General features: G+C 41.5%; 1 protein-coding gene across 2 annotated transcripts in view; it reads left to right on the top strand.

The window, feature by feature from the left end:
- GTF2H5 (general transcription factor IIH subunit 5) overlaps positions 1-11,263 on the top strand; it is a 21,806-nt gene extending 10,543 nt beyond the window's left edge. For both annotated transcript variants that reach the window (XM_007122726.3, XM_007122724.4), the window contains exon 3: positions 10,747-11,263. In XM_007122726.3, the coding sequence (XP_007122788.1) occupies positions 10,747-10,927 (181 nt within the window). In that variant the 3' untranslated portion in view covers positions 10,928-11,263. The remainder of the gene's footprint in view (positions 1-10,746) is intronic.
- The last annotated feature ends 4,408 nt before the right edge of the window (positions 11,264-15,671 follow it).

The following is a 15,671-nucleotide window of genomic DNA, read 5'->3' as shown; positions in this document are numbered from 1 at the left end:
TGAATTGCTATAAACTTCCCTCTTAGAACTGCTTTTGCTGTATCCCGTAGGTTTTGGGTTGTCGTGTTTTCATTGTCATTTGTTTCTATGTATTTTTTAATTTCTTCTTTGATTTCTTCTGTGATCTCTTGGTTATTTAGTAGTGCACGGTTTAGCCTCCATGTATTTGTGGGGGTTTTTTTTGTTTTTTGTTTTTTTTTGGCTGCATTGGGTCTTTGTTGCTGCATGCAGGCTTTCTGTAGTTGAAGTGAGCAGGGGCTACTCTTCGTTGCGGTGTGCGGGCTTCTCATTGTGGTGGCTTCTCTTGTTGCGGAGCACGGGCAGGCTTCAGTAGTTGTGGCATGAGGGCTCAGTAGTTGTGGCTCGCGGGCTCTAGAGCGCAGGCTCAGTAGTTGTGGCACACGGGCTTAATTGCTCCACGGCATGTGGGATCTTCCTGGACCAGGGCTCGAACCCGTGTCCCCTGCATTGGCAGGCGGATTCTTAACCACTCCGCCACCAGGAAGTCCCTGTATTTGTGTTTTTTACAGTTTTTTTTTTCCTGTAATTGATTTCCAATCTCATGGCATTGTGGTCAGAAAAGATGCTTGATACGATTTCAATTTTCTTAAATTTTCCGAGGCTTGATTTGTGACCCAAGATGTGATCTATCCTGGTGAATGTTCTGTGTGCACTTGAGAAGAAAATGTATTCTGGCACTTTTGGGTGGAATGTTCTATAAATATCAATTAGATCTATTTGGTCTATTGTGTCATTTAAAGCTTGTGTTTCCTTTTTTATTTTCTGTTTGGATGATCTGTCCATTGGTATAAGTGGGGTGTTGAAGTCCCCTACTATGATTGTGTTACTGTTGATTTCTCCTTTCATGGTCTTATGTATTGAGGTGCTCCTATGTTGTCAGCATAAATATTTATAATTGTTATATCTTCTTCATGGATCGATCCTTTGATCATTATGTAGTCTCCCTCCTTATCTCTTGTAATACTCTTTATTTTAAAGTCTGTTTTATCTGATATGAGTATTGCTACTCCAGCTTTCTTTTGATTTCCGTTTTCATGGAATATCTTTTTCCATCCCTTCTCTTTCAGTCTGTATATGTCCCTAGGTCTGAAGTGGGTCTCTTGTAGACAGCATATATATGGGTCTTGTTTTTGTATCCATTCAGCCAGTCTGTGTCTTTTGGTTGGGGCATTTAATCTCTTTACATTCAAGGTTATTATCGATATACATGTTCCTATTACCATTTTCTTAATTGTTTTGTGTTTGTTTTTGTGTGTCTTTTTTTTTTCTCTCGTGTTTCCTGCTTAGAGAAGTTTCTTTGGCATTTGTTGTAAAGCTGGTTTGGTGATGCTGAATTCTCTTAGCTTTGGTTTGGCTGAAGAGCTTTTGATTTCTCTGTTGAATCTGAATGAGATCCTTGCTGGGTAGAGTAATCTTGGTTGTAGGTTTTTCTCTTTCATCCTTTAAGTATATCCTGCCACTACCTTCTGGCCTGCAGAGTTTCCACTGAAAAATCAGCTGATAACCTTATAAGGATTCCTTTGTATGTAATTTTTTGTTTTTCCCTTGCTGCTTTTTTAATATTTTTTCTTTGAATGTAATTTTTGTTAGTTTGATTAATACGTGTCTTGGTGTGTTTTTCCTAGGGTTTATACTGTATGGGACTCTCTGTGCCTCCTGGACTTGGGTGATTATTTCCTTTCCCATATTAGGGAAGTTTTCTACTATAATCTCTTCAAATATTTTCTCAGACCCTTTCATGTTCTCTTCTTCTCTGGGACCCCTATAATTCGAATGTTGTTGCGTTTAGTGTTGTCCCAGAGGTCTCTGAGATTGTCTTCAATTCTTTTCATTCTTTTTTCTTTATTCTGCTCCTGGGCAGTTATTTCTACCATTTTGTCTTCCAGCTCACTTGTTAGTTCTTTTGCCTCTGTTATTCTGTTATTGATTCCTTCTAGTGTATTTTTCATTTCAGTTTTTGTGTTGTTCGTCTCTGTTTGTTTGTTCTTTAGTTCTTCTAGATCTTTGTTAAACATTTCTTGTATTTTCTCAGTCCGTGCCTCCATTCTATTTCCGAGATTCCGGATTATCTTTACTGTCATTACTCTGAATTCTTTTTCAGGTAGATTGCCTATTTCCTCTCCATTTATTTGGTCTTGTAGGTTTTTACCTTGCTTCTTCATCTGTGACATATTTTTTTGCTGTCTCTCTTTTTTTTTTTTTTTTTAACGAGTGGGATTGTTTTCCTGTTTCACCGGTCGTTTGGTCTGAGGCGTCCAACAATGGAGTTTGTAGGCTGTTGGGTAGGGCTCGGGCTTGGTGCTGAGATGAGGACCTCATCTGATGAATATTCATGAGACCTCACTCCGATGAATATTCCCTGGGGTCTGAGTTTCTTTGTTAGTCCACTGGTTTGGACTCGGCGCTCCCACCACAGGAGCTTCTACCTGACCCCAGGCTCGCAAATCAAGATTCCACAAACCACGTGGGTGGCAAAAAAAAAAAAAAACAGAGCGAGAACAATTACAAAGTAAAAAATAAAATTAGACTAGGAAACTAACAGAAATGTTAGAAAGAACGTAAAAATAAAAACAGAGAATCAACAACCGGAAAGTACATCAGTACCACAATAGTGAAAAAGAGGAGGAGGGAAAAGAAAAAAAAAGGGAGGGGGAAGGCCTTGGATGTGGAGAGCGGGGCCTAAGCAAGAGTGAGGTTTGGGTGGTGGGCGGGGCCAATGCTCAGGACCCACAGGGCTGGAAAGGGCTGTGGGGGCTGTGGGGAGTGGGGCTTAGGTTCAAGGAACAGAAGGGCCCCAGGCATGCCTCCCGCCCCTGGTCTTAGAGGGCAGGGCACCTCACCTGGGAGCTCAGCAGGCTCCCTGGGCCTGAGTGGGCAGGGCAAATGCCCTCCGCTCCTCTCACACTCATCCTGCAGGGCCCCTCCCGCCTGCCTATCCTGCCTGCCTCTCCTGATCTCCCTGGCCTCCCTCGTATGACCCCAAGCACCCACGCAGCCTGGAGGGGGCTTTGGATCGCAGGGGACCAGCCTGGGAGCTCAGCAGGCTCCCCGGGCCCCAGTGGGCAGGGCAGTTGCCCTCCATTCCTCTCTCGCTCCTCCTGGATAGCCTCTTCTGCCTGCCACTTCTGATCTCCCCGGCCTCCCTCCTATGCCCCCAGGACCCACGTGGCCTGGATGGGACTTTGGTGTTGGGGGGAGTGGCTTGGGAGCTCAGCAGGCTCCCTGGCCTGAGTGGGCCAGGCGATCACCCTCAGCTCCTCTCCCGCTTTTCCTGGAGACTCCCTCCCACCTGCCTCTCCTGATTTCCCTGGCCTCAGGGGCCCCGATCTTGTCTGGCCTCCACTTCTTCTCCCCACCTCGGTCCCCCTACGTTCTACCGGTTCACTCTGGGGTTCCTCCTGTCTCCTTGGGGGTCAGAGTTCCCCACCAGCAGCCGGCAGGCGCCCTAGTTCTATACTAAGGTTCTTTAGGAGGGAGTTGATAATACCTCTCCTTTACATTTCCAGGGCAAAGACGTTTTTTCTTGCTCACTAGCCCTGATCCCAGGACTTTAACCAAGTATGTACATGGGCACTTGGTTTTGTTTTTTTTGCTGCCAGCAGGTTCTCCCGGAGACACTGCCATGTAGAATAGTCCTATATTCAGGCAGGATATTCCAGGTCCTCAACATATGCTAGCAAAGTGGCCCTTAAACTTTGAGTGTCTTTTTGAATCATTACAGATTACATTTCAAATACATGCTTGAGAATTCATTCTCAAATTGACTGCTTTCCATCTCCTTTCAAAAAGTTTAATTGAAGCAGTTGATATTAGAAGCAGTTATATCAGTGTGACACTGACCATCTTCTAAGTTCTCATCTCATTTGTGTTAGCAGTGTTTCCTCAGGTATAGGGAGTACAGTTGGTATACCTGATGATTTGGAGTAGCACAAATTTTGCAGGGATAGAGCACAGAAATACTTTTTCTATGACCGTCTTAATTTATCTGAGAAAAAAATAAAACTAACATCAAGATGACTGGTGATTTTGTACCAGATGAAGTTTAGGTGAAAAGTTAGTTGATTTAAAGGCGATTTAAAGAAAAAAATTGAGTAATATGTACTGCAGATGTTACAAGAGATGGCTAAAATGGCAAGGGTAGTATGCACATGGCAAAAATTTTGAAAGCACTGACCTGTTGGTTAAAAGCACAGGTGTGAGTCCCATGGCACTTCTTCGTTTCAGTTGTTCAGCTTTTACTTAATTGAAAGTATGTATATTTATTTTATTTTGAGAGTTTCTGGAGATAAAAGTCTTCATAACCACTTAACCCTTGCTATCTCTGATACCTCCTAGTAGCAGCCAATTACTAGAGTAAATTGGTGTCATCTGTGAACACACTACGCTCAAACAGTAACAAGATAATGTATCACATTTGGACAGCAGATTTTATAATGTCCTTCTTTTTGTCATTATTGTTCCATTTAAACCCAAAATTTATATTAAAGGGTTAACAAAAAAGCTCATTTGTCCTGTCACCTAAAGTATATCTTTCTAAGCAACCTCTCTGAGTATGTGATTTTTGTAGAAAGTATTGAAATTCTTGTGGGGTCTAAGAGAGTTCAGCACAATAAAGGTTGTGAGGGTAAAGTGGGCACCACACGAGAGACAAAGGCAAGTCCCTCCTTGCAGGGAAGGGAGGAAGCAGCGTGGTTGTAGAGCACTAAAGCAGAGGGTTTTTTTCTGTCCGCTACACCTGTCTACTCTTAAATTGCTCTCCTTTTATTCTCCACCCCTGTCCCACCGAACTCCCTTTTATTTGTATAGACACAGAGCAATATAGGGAAACAACTGAGGTTTCAAAAAGAAACCTTTGAGAGCAGGAACCTGTTCAGAAGAACCTGTTTGAGCAGGAAAACGATAGTTTTGTTTTGTTTTTTTTGTGGTACATGAGCCTCTCACTGTTATGGCCTCTCCCGTTGTGGAGCACGGGCTCCGGACGCGCAGGCTCAGCGGCCATGGCTCACGGGCCCAGCCGCTCTGCGGCATGTGGGATCCTCCCAGACCGGGGCACGAACCCGTATCCCCTGCATCGGCAGGCGGACTCTCAACCACTGCGCCACCAGGGAATCCCGGAAAACGGTAGTTTTAAAGAAGCTGAAGCTTTGTTTCCCTGTCCTATGGGCCTCCCCATTTTCAGTTCTGTAATATCTGAAAGAACCCCGTTCAGCCTTCTTCATTACCCCCAGATTCTTTCTAGAATTGCTCTTTAAACTCTTTTTATGTTTCACAGCCTGCATATTAATGACTGATAAAATTGTTTACCTCAGTGAAATTTCTCAACGTACACAGTGTTGTTGCTTTACACAAATTGCTTACTTAAATTTTTATTGTGTAATTGACAAAATTAGGGAGTTACTGCAAATGTAAATTTTAACATCCTCAGTATCTGCTTAAATCTGTGACCATTACATTATCTTTCTTGGTTGTGTTTTTGTTTTGTTTTGTTTGTTTGTTTTTTAATTTTGGCTGCATCGGGTCTTAGTTGCAGCATGCATGCGGGATCTAGTTCCCTGACCAGGGATTGAAACCAGGTTCCCTGCATTGGGAACACAGAGTCTTACCCACTGGACCACCAGGGAGGTCCCGTATTATCTTGCTTTGTAAAAGACCCCTGTTGTCTCTCCCATCCTTCACTGGCAGTTGTTGCCTTTCATGTCATTATCAGCCTTTAGACTCTCATTCCCAGGCCCTGTATTCCTACTTTTTTTGTTTTCAGTCACCCAAAAAGCTACAGACTTCCAGGTCATCCCTCATTCCTTTGACACTCATTACCTTATGGCTCTATCCATCGACTTTTAATTTTTTTTTTTTTTTTGCGGTACGCAGGCCTCTCACTGTCGTGGCCTCTCCCGTTGCGGAGCACAGTCTCCGGACGCGCAGGCTCAGCGACCATGGCTCACGGGCCCAGCCGCTCTGCGGCACGTGGGACCTTCCTGGACCGGGGCACGAACCCGTGTCCCCTGCATCAGCAGGCGGACCCTCAACCACTGCGCCACCAGGGGAGCCCTAAATTTTTTTTTTTAATTTTTATTTATTCTTGGCTGCATTGGGTCTTCGTTACTGCACGTGGACTTTCTCTAGTTGCTGTGAGCGGGCTTCTCCTTGCAGTGGCTTCTCTTGTTGTGGAACCCAGGCTCTAGGCATGTGGGCTTCAGTAGTTGCAGCACATGGGCTCAGTAGTTGTGGATCGCGGGCTCTAGAGCTCAGGCTCAGTAGTTGTGGCACACGGGCTTAGTTGCTCCATGGCATGTGGGATCCTCCCAGACCAGGGCTTAAACCCGTGTCTCCTGCATTGGCAGGTGGATTCTTTTTTTTTTTTTTTTTTTTTTTTAAGTATTTATTTATTTATTTATTTATTTTTGGCTGCGTCAAGTCTTAGTCGAGGCATGCAGGCTTCACAGTGCATGGGCTCTCTAGTTGCAGCACCTGGGCTTAGTTGCCCTGTGGCATGTGGGATCTTAGTTCCCCGACCAGGGATTGAACCCATGTTCCCTGCTTTGGAAGGTGCATTCTCAACCACTGGACTACCAGGGCAGTCCCTGGCAGGTGGATTCTTAACCACTGTGCCACCAGGGAAGTTCCTCCATCGACTTTTAAATTCACCCCTACCCCATCATGTCCCGCTTTGCCCTTAGAACCTAGTAAGGTAGCAGCAGAATCCCCTATATCCTCAGCTTCTTCTCAGAACTTTCCCTCTATCTTCCCCCAATACCCCTTTTTTGTTGTTGTTATAATAAAAACCTAGCTTTCTCCTGAGCCTGCTATGTTGACCTTTCTCTAATACCTCTTGTACCACTGGGCCAAGAAATGGGATTGCTATCTACCTTGTTCCTCATTGCCACTTCCAGAAATCCTCCCTCTCTCTTCCACAGAAACCCACCAGTTCTGAATCTGACAAGACCACCCACCAATCCTCCTCTTTGTCACCATCTACAAACACCCAAGTCTTTCCCTGAAAGTTATTCTTTGAAGGCTACTTGTCACTCTTTAAGAGTTCTCCACAAATTCTTAATGATTTTGTACGTATAGTCCTTTCAGTACCCTGGCCTCTCAGTTCCCCGACCTCTTCTTCCAATGAGCTTTTCTCTGTCCTGTCATAGTCATTCATTCACATTGTCACACCAACCCACGTCCCTACCAATACTGCCATCTCTTCAAAATCTCCATTTTAGGCATCTAACTCTGACCACCACCTCCTCTTTCCAGTTCACTCCCTCTAATACCCTAGCTGTATAATTCCTTTGATTCTACCATACCTGCAGTCTGTTGATTCTCCCAGCATTTACTTCCTGACTCATCCCAGCATGCTCACTTTCCTCCATACCCAGGCCATCAGTATACTCATTCTCTTAAAGACACTCAACTCCCTTGCCCCTCTCAGCCACACCAACCAAGTCGGGTTCAATCCATCTCTCTACCTGTTCTGAACCTTTACCTCCACAACTCTAATGGCTGGAGAGAAACATACAAACATACTGATTGGTCTCGCTTTAAATTCATGACTACTAAATTCATGTGAGCCTTAATGCTAACCTGCAAACCAGCTAAATTTCCTAGTCCATTTATTGTCCCACTTTCCTAATAAAGCTGTTAGATTTCATCAAATTAAGATTTCATCAGTTTTAAAACTTAGCAATATTTTATGTACCTATAAGAAAAATCACTGCCGGTTGTACTGTAACATGCCATTAAATGTAAGACCCATCCCAATTTTGGAGATGTTAAGATGTGGGGGGAATGTGCTTCTTAAGAAGAATGGGTGGAATATGGTATTCCATACCTTCACCTTCTCTTAGCTCAGAAAACGTCCCTGCCCTCACTTCAGCTGATTTCTTCGTTCCTTGTTTCACTGAGAAAACGGAAGCAACCAGAAGAGAACGTCCACAAGTCTTTATCACATGGACCTGGGCCCATATACTCTTCCCTTCCTCACACTTACTGTGGGTGACTTGTCTATTCTCTTGTCTCAAGCCAGCCTCCCTCCTTGGGAACCGGATCCCAGCCTCCCTGGCCTATTTAAAGACACCTTTTCAGCAGTTTTCCTCTTTTTCTCCCACTTTATCCACTTTTCTTTCTCTACTAGATCTTTCCCAGCAGAACTACAAACATGCTGTAACACTACCCCTCCCCAGGTGGGTGGCCCTGTGGGGCAGAAACTCTTGCTTCCACATCCCTGTCCAGCTCCCACTTGATTTTCCTGCTCTTTGTAGCAGGATTTCTCAGAAGATATGTATGTATTCACTTTCTCCAGTTTCACTCCTCTCAGTCTGAAAACCACTGCAGTCAGGCCCTGTCCTCTGTAGTCATAGTCCTGAAGCTGCTCTTGGGAAGGTCCAGTAACTTTCTGAACCCAGTAGTCACTTCTCAGTCCTTCTCTTGCTATTCCTCTTAACAACATTTGGCCCAGCTGACCTCCTCCTCTTCCTGGAGATCCTTCATTTACTTAGCTTCCAGTACGCGTCAAGTTTTCTTCTGACCTCAGTGGTCATTTTATAGTCTTCTTTGCTGGTTCATCCTTTTCTTCCTAACCTTTTGATATTGGGGTATCCAGGGCTTGGTCCTTGGACTCTCCTCTGTAGCTCTGCTCACTCCTTTGTCATGGCTTTAAATGCTACCTATACATTGATGACTGACTTACTCCTCATTCTGGACTTCATTGCTGAAATCCAGAATTGTATATCCAGCTCCCTGCTCAACTTCTTCACTTGGGTGGCATCTCAGATGTAACTTGCCTAAAACCAGACTCTCGATCTTAACTACACACCTGTTCTTCTGTGTTCCTCCTCATCTCAGTGAAAGACAACTCCATCCCTTCATTTGCTCAGACCAGAATTCTTGGCGTCTCCTTAATTCCTCTCAAAGCTCAAGTCCAGTCTCAGCAAGTTATGTGGGCTTTACATTTGGTGTATATCTAGAGTTCAGCCACTGCTCAACTTCCCTGTTACCACCTAGGTCCAAATCATTATGTCTTGTCAAGATTACTGCAGTCACCTTTTAACTGGTCTCCCTGTTTCCACCGTTGCCTCCACCACCCACCAGCCTCTTCTCGACCCAGCAGCCAGTGTGATCCTTACATTTAAAATTAAAGTCATTTTGTAAGTTAAATCAGCATATCCCACTGCTCTCCCCTCCACTTTCCCCTCTCCAGCTCTGTGGCCTTGCCGTTCACTCTGCGTAGGATGTTCTACCCCACGTCACTTCATGGTTTGCTCACTACCTCCTTCTGATGTGTATTCAGACATCACCTGCTCAGTAAGGCCTCCCCTGAGTCCCCTGCTTAAACTTGCAAGATCGTATCACTGTCGTCACTGCCATTTCTCATTCGCTCCCTTTGTTGTTGTGTGTGTTTGTCATAGTGTTACCACTAGAATGTAAATTTTCTTCACTGCTGAATCCCCCAGACCAGAATAGCACCAGGCACATGATGCATACCCAATTTACTGAATGAGTGAATAAAACTTAAAAGAGCAAGTTTACCACTTCTGAACAAATCAATTTCCCACATTAGTATGGTCATTCTAATACTGCAACTATAGAATTTAACTGAATTTTGCCAAACTTAAGTGGATCAATAGAACCTAACTTTTCTGAACCTAAGATAACAAACATACTAGAAACTAAATTTAAAATGTGTCATTTCTGACTTAGGCAGACCTACTTATTTATTCACATTATTTTACAGCATAGTAAATTGTTAATAAAATTATTTTAAAGGTAAGCTATTGAAAGTAATTAAGACAATCATTTTTTCAGGAAGGCTTGACTTTATTCATAGTTAATATACACCATGAACCATACTCACTTAGCTATTGAAAGAAATCCTTTACTCTGTTAGCTTCACTTGTACCTATGTTTGTACTTGAAAGAAATAAAATGTATATGGTTTTCAGTAAATTACACTGACCTCTTTTGAATTAAATTGTTTTCTTTGTAATTGATGTTGACATCCCTCAAGAAACCAAAAGATTGTGTAAGATTATGTTTTCTCTAAGAATTAAAAATATCGGTACGCAACTTGACATTTTGATATTCATCTTTTGCAGAACACAGTGTTGTATGTTATATTAGATCTAAAGTGTGCCTTTGTTGTAATTCAGATTTTTATAAAAAAGACTCATTTCTATAAATCTAGGAAATTTTATCTCTTTCCCTTATGGCTGTCCTATTCATTCCAAACTAAAAACCACAAATAAATAGAATTGAATTTAGATCTCTTTTTGAACTCACTGTTCTCAAAGAGATTTAGTTAGAATTTCCTTTAAAGATTCTGAATGATAGTTCAGACTTAGGAGGTTCAGAATTTTAAGGAAGAGAAAAAAAGTTGAATATTTACTACAAGCCAAACACTGTCGTTGGCATTTTTAAAATCAGTTAACAGGGCTGTGCTTCGAGTCCCTATTAATTACAAAGCTGTGAACATGCTTTACTTTTTCACTCGTTGGTGACAAATTATTCTTTTAAAATCTCATCATTGGCCTCTTTCTTCTAAACTTGCACTAACAGTTCTAAAGTGAAGCTGTGTCTGTTAATCACCAACACTTGAGGCAGAGAAGGGGTGAGGAATTGGTTAACAGTTCACAACTTTTAAACTTATCCTAAAACTCTCCATGCTCAATTCTAATTGTTCAGGTCTCTGGTAACTTGACAGTAAGGTGTCTCATCATCATGTGTTTATCTCAACAGTGACCCTGCCATGAAGCAATTTCTGCTGTACTTGGATGAGTCAAATGCCCTAGGGAAGAAGTTCATCATTCAAGACATTGATGACACTCACATCTTCGTAATAGCAGAGTTGGTTAATGTCCTCCAGGAGCGAGTAGGTGAATTAATGGACCAAAATGCCTTTTCTCTTACCCAGAAGTGAAAATACTAGATAACGACCGCTTAGGAATTAAAAGTAACAAATGTGAGAGACTCACCATTCGATGTCTTGTGTGACTGATTATATTTACAGAATTGCTCGGAATCATGCGACAGGGAAGACTGTGGTATCATTTGTTCATAAGAAAGCCCCTGAACTGACTTTCTTGTTCTGTTGTTTTCAGTGTGTGTACCCTAGAATTTAAAAAAAAAAAAAAAAAAGCTTTAACAGTTGGCTGTAATTTGGCTTTTATTAACCTTTATTAAAATATAAATATAATTGGTTTTCCTACCTCTTAATGCCAATTTAATACATTAAGAATATAATGGCATATGCTTTTAAATCATCAGTCTAACCTACATACCACCTAGATTTTTTTTTTTTTTTTTTTTTTTTTTTTGCGGTACGCGGGCCTCTCACTGTTGTGGCCTCTCCCGCTGCGGAGCACAGGCTCCGGACGCGCAGGCTCAGCAGCCATGGCTCACAGGCCCAGCTGCTCCGCGGCATGTGGGATCTTCCCGGACCGGGGCACGAACCCGTGTCCCCTGCATCGGCAGGCGGACTCTCAACCACTGCGCCACCAGGGAAGCCCACCACCTAGATATTTATCTTTGCTTATTCGTATTAGTAATTGGGGGTTTGGTAGTGTAGGTATGGTTTGTTTCAACTAGAAACTTCACAGACAGACTGTTTAGATAAATATGCCAAGATGGGAACTTTAGTAATATTTATACCTTACAAATAGTATCTGCATGCCAGCCAGCTCTGTTGGTGAAGATGTGAAAGAGAACCCTGTAACATTAACGTAAACTGCAGTTTACATTTCCCTAAAAATACAGGTTTTTTTTGTTTTTTGTTTTGTTTTGTTTTGTTTTTTGGTACGCGGGCCTCTCACTGTTGTGGCCTCTCCCGTTGCGGAGCACAGGCTCCGGACACGCAGGCTCAGCGGCCATGGCTCACGGGCCTAGCCGCTCCACGGCATGTGGGATCTTCCCGGACCGGGGCACGAACCTGTGTCCCCTGCATCGGCAGGCAGACTCTCAACCACTGCACCACCAGGGAAGCCCAAAATACAGTTTTTAAAAAGCACAGAGGGTTAGAAACAACCAAATGGGAAAGGTACGTGCTACTTTGCAGCTTTCATCTTTCCTTGTTCAGACTTTGTTGGTCACATTTTCCCATCAAGGCAAGTGCTCTTTTATTAAGAAGTCAGTTTTCCTTGGGCCTTATTCCCTATGAGAATCCCTGTTTAAATTTGTCTGAAAAAGAAAGGTAGGAACAGATAGAAGCAAAGTCAATCTTGGGGGAGGTTAAGATGTGTTGCATCTAGTTTTTGGTTGATCGAGGCAGAAACAATAACACTGATGGGGGCTTTGCTTCCCTTCCTGAAGATAGTGGTACTAGGATGTGTTCTTATGGTGGGAATTTTCCAAGAGAAAAGATAACTTTCATGATGTTAGGTGGAATCGTATCAAACCCACTTTACCTGCCTCCTTATGGTGTGTTTATTCAGAGCATCTGTGCACCATAGTCACTTACTTACACATGCAGTTCCCTAAAGCTGGAAATTTCCATAGGTATATTTATCATGGTTCCCACCCATGTAACTCAAACCACCCAATTTTGATTTTCACATAACAATGCAAACAATTTTGATGAGTTATTGGTACATCTGGTACTAAAACTTGCTGAATACAGTACATTTCTTTAGGATTTCCTGCTGTACTGAAATGTTACTGACTCTTGTATTTCAGGCATGTCTAAATCAATTTCTAACATGCCTTAGGCGTTTGTCACCTAATACCTTTTAACATGAAACTTAGAGAACATTTTTCTTACAATCTCAGAGTTTAAAAGGTACTGGAAAGACTATTGGACAGTGAGTACAAAGAGTGTTAAGTGAAGGAAAATCTTTATTTCATTAGCCCTTATTGTTTAAAAGTTGAGTTAGGGCAAATGTTCGATATCTTTCTCTGGAAGTACATTAGAAAGATGGGACAGTGTGGTGCTGGGAGCCGCACTTGGAGCCACTGAGTTGGCTCATGCAACTATGAGAGAAGCTAGGAGAGAACAGGAAATATCCAAGTGACATTTTCTCCAGGCTCTGCTGCTTAGAATCTGGTTGACATTGTTCGATGTAGCACACTTTAGATGCCTAGAACAAGATATGTTGGCTGCTGGGTACTGGAGAAATTTACTACTGTCTTTTTATTTTTAACAAAGTCCTTAATACTGTGAAAAGGTAGTATTAACTTAAATTTTCCTAACTGCATAAAAGAGTCATACTTTAATTTATGAGAGATAGTTGACCAGTCACAAATATTATCCATGTACTAAAATTGTGATATTTAGAATTACACTAACTTCTTGAGAAAGGTTTTTTTTTTAATACCATATAAGGTCAAAACTTCTGTAGTCTTTGAACCCCAATTTCCTTACGAAATTTAATGTGATTATTTTAAAATTCCAGGCATCCTAAGTATGCATAAGAGTTATTGATGAACACTAAGTAAACATTACTGATAATAAGCAACAAAGGCTACTCTCTTTTATTTCCAATAAACACTATAGGTGGCAGTCAAAATTATTAATGATTATATTGCTCTTAACATTATGTGTACTAGAAGTGATTTGACATAATTGTACTTCTTTTCTGGAAAGATGGTAAGTAATGTGCTTACTCTATTTTGTAGTCACATTAAACCTCACTTAGCTCTAAAGAAACTAAATAAAACCTTTGATATAATGCCTTCTGATTTAACTAGTATACTGGGATCATTCTATCTCTTAACCATCTTAACAGATAGGAAAAGGGTATGTTTTAAAGGTGAAGAAATGGTGCAGCTTGCAAATAGAGTCAATAAATATTCTCAAGTGTGCATAGCTCTGCTTCATTTGTAGCAGAGATCACTGAAAGATCTGTTGGTAAGATTATTGAATAAGCTTTTGAAAAACACTGTTCTCACTACAGAAAAGTGATTAAGAGCCTGACTGAGTCCAGACTGCCTGGGTCCAAATGTCAGCTCCCTGCTTGCTAGCTCTGGGATCTTGTACACATCATTCAGTTTTTCTGTGCCTCTGAGGCTTCATCTGTGAAAGCAGGAATAGTTATCCTCAAAAATTGTGTGGATGATTGTAAGTTAAAATATGTAAAGCGGATGGTTCTGAAATTTAGTTACTTTGAATCTAGAAGAGCACAATGAAAAAGGGGGAAAAAAGACATTTCAGCACACACACACACACACACACACACACATATTTTGGTTTGTTTTGCGTAATCACAGTCCAGTGAGAACAAGCATCTGGGGGAGGAGGGGAATTCCTTGTAAAAGAATATTAGGTTGATAGTGTAACGGGCCCACCTTCACTGATCTCAGAACTGTCTCTGAGCAACATTGTCAGGAAATACCTGAATAGTTAGCTTTTCTGAGACCGTTCCTCTCTCCATTCTTAAACGGTGATTAGTCTCATATAGAATTCCTGGGTCACAATCCATTTCTATTAAAACTGAGCCATTTTTCTCATCATCCTCAGGCACTTAATGAGTCCAGTTTGGATTTCATTCTTTTGAATAACTTTTTCCACTTGGTTTGCAGGAGTTTCTTTGAACTCATCTCTTTCTTACCCAGTGTTCTTTTTCTAGTTGGCTTTCATTCCTAACCAATCCCTCCCTCCATCCTTTTTGTTTGTTTGTTTGTTTTTGTTTTGTTCCTCTATAGTGTTTATTATTTCTGAAATTTTAAAAGTTAACTAAGGTGTATATCCCTTGTTAATTTTGCCTGGAATATGTGTGTTTTCCTGAGTCCTCAAAATTCAGGTGGTTTGTTTATTTACGTTGTGGAGGATTCTGTTTAAGTTTTTAAATGAATAGATTTTCTGTTACAACTTTCATACCTCTATTCTGTTTGTTTTCTTTAGAAACACCTATTCATTAATTGATTCTCCATGATGAATACTTTTTATGTTGTTTTCTCATCATTTTCATTGCTTTTATTCTCTGTTCCAGGAATGCTTTTCAAATTTGTCACTAAACTTGATTTTACTTTAATGAAAACCTAACCTTGATTTTACTTTATGGAAAACCTATTTCCTACTGCTTCCAACTTAGACTTTATCTTGGCTGCTGCATTTTTGGTTACATTATACTTTCTAAACTATTCCTGTCATAGCCTGTTTAATGAAGATAAGGTCCACTGGTATCTTTATTTTTAATTGAAGTTACCTTTTTTATGAGCAATACACTTTCATTGCAGGTAGACTGGAAAAGGGAAGCAAAAGAAGAAAAATATAACTCGTCCACAATCCCACCATTCAGGAATAACCACAATTAAAATTTTGATGACAATCTTCAAACCTTTCTCTGAGAGTATAAAAAATGGTCTCCACTCTCCCATCCCAGTGAGATTACACTGCTTTTACACTTGCTTTTTCACTTAATCTTTTTTTTTTAACATCTTTATTGGAGTATAATTGCTTTACAATGGTGTGTTCGTTTCTGCTTTATAATGAAGTGAATAAGCTATACATATACATATATCCCCATATCTCCTCCCTCTTGTGTCTCCTTCCCACCCTCCCTATCCCACCCCCAGGTGGTCACAAAGCACCGAGCTGATCTCCCTGTGCTATGCAGCTGCTTCCCACTAGCTGTTTTACAGGTCGTAGTGTATATTTGTCCAAACCACTCTCTCACTACGTCCCAGCTTACCCTTCCCCCTCCCCGTGTCCTCAAGTCTATTCTCTACGT

Source organism: Physeter macrocephalus, chromosome 10 (assembly GCF_002837175.3).
Source record: "Physeter macrocephalus isolate SW-GA chromosome 10, ASM283717v5, whole genome shotgun sequence".
Lineage (NCBI taxonomy): Eukaryota > Metazoa > Chordata > Mammalia > Artiodactyla > Physeteridae > Physeter > Physeter macrocephalus.
This window is presented reverse-complemented; position numbering and strand designations above follow the sequence as displayed.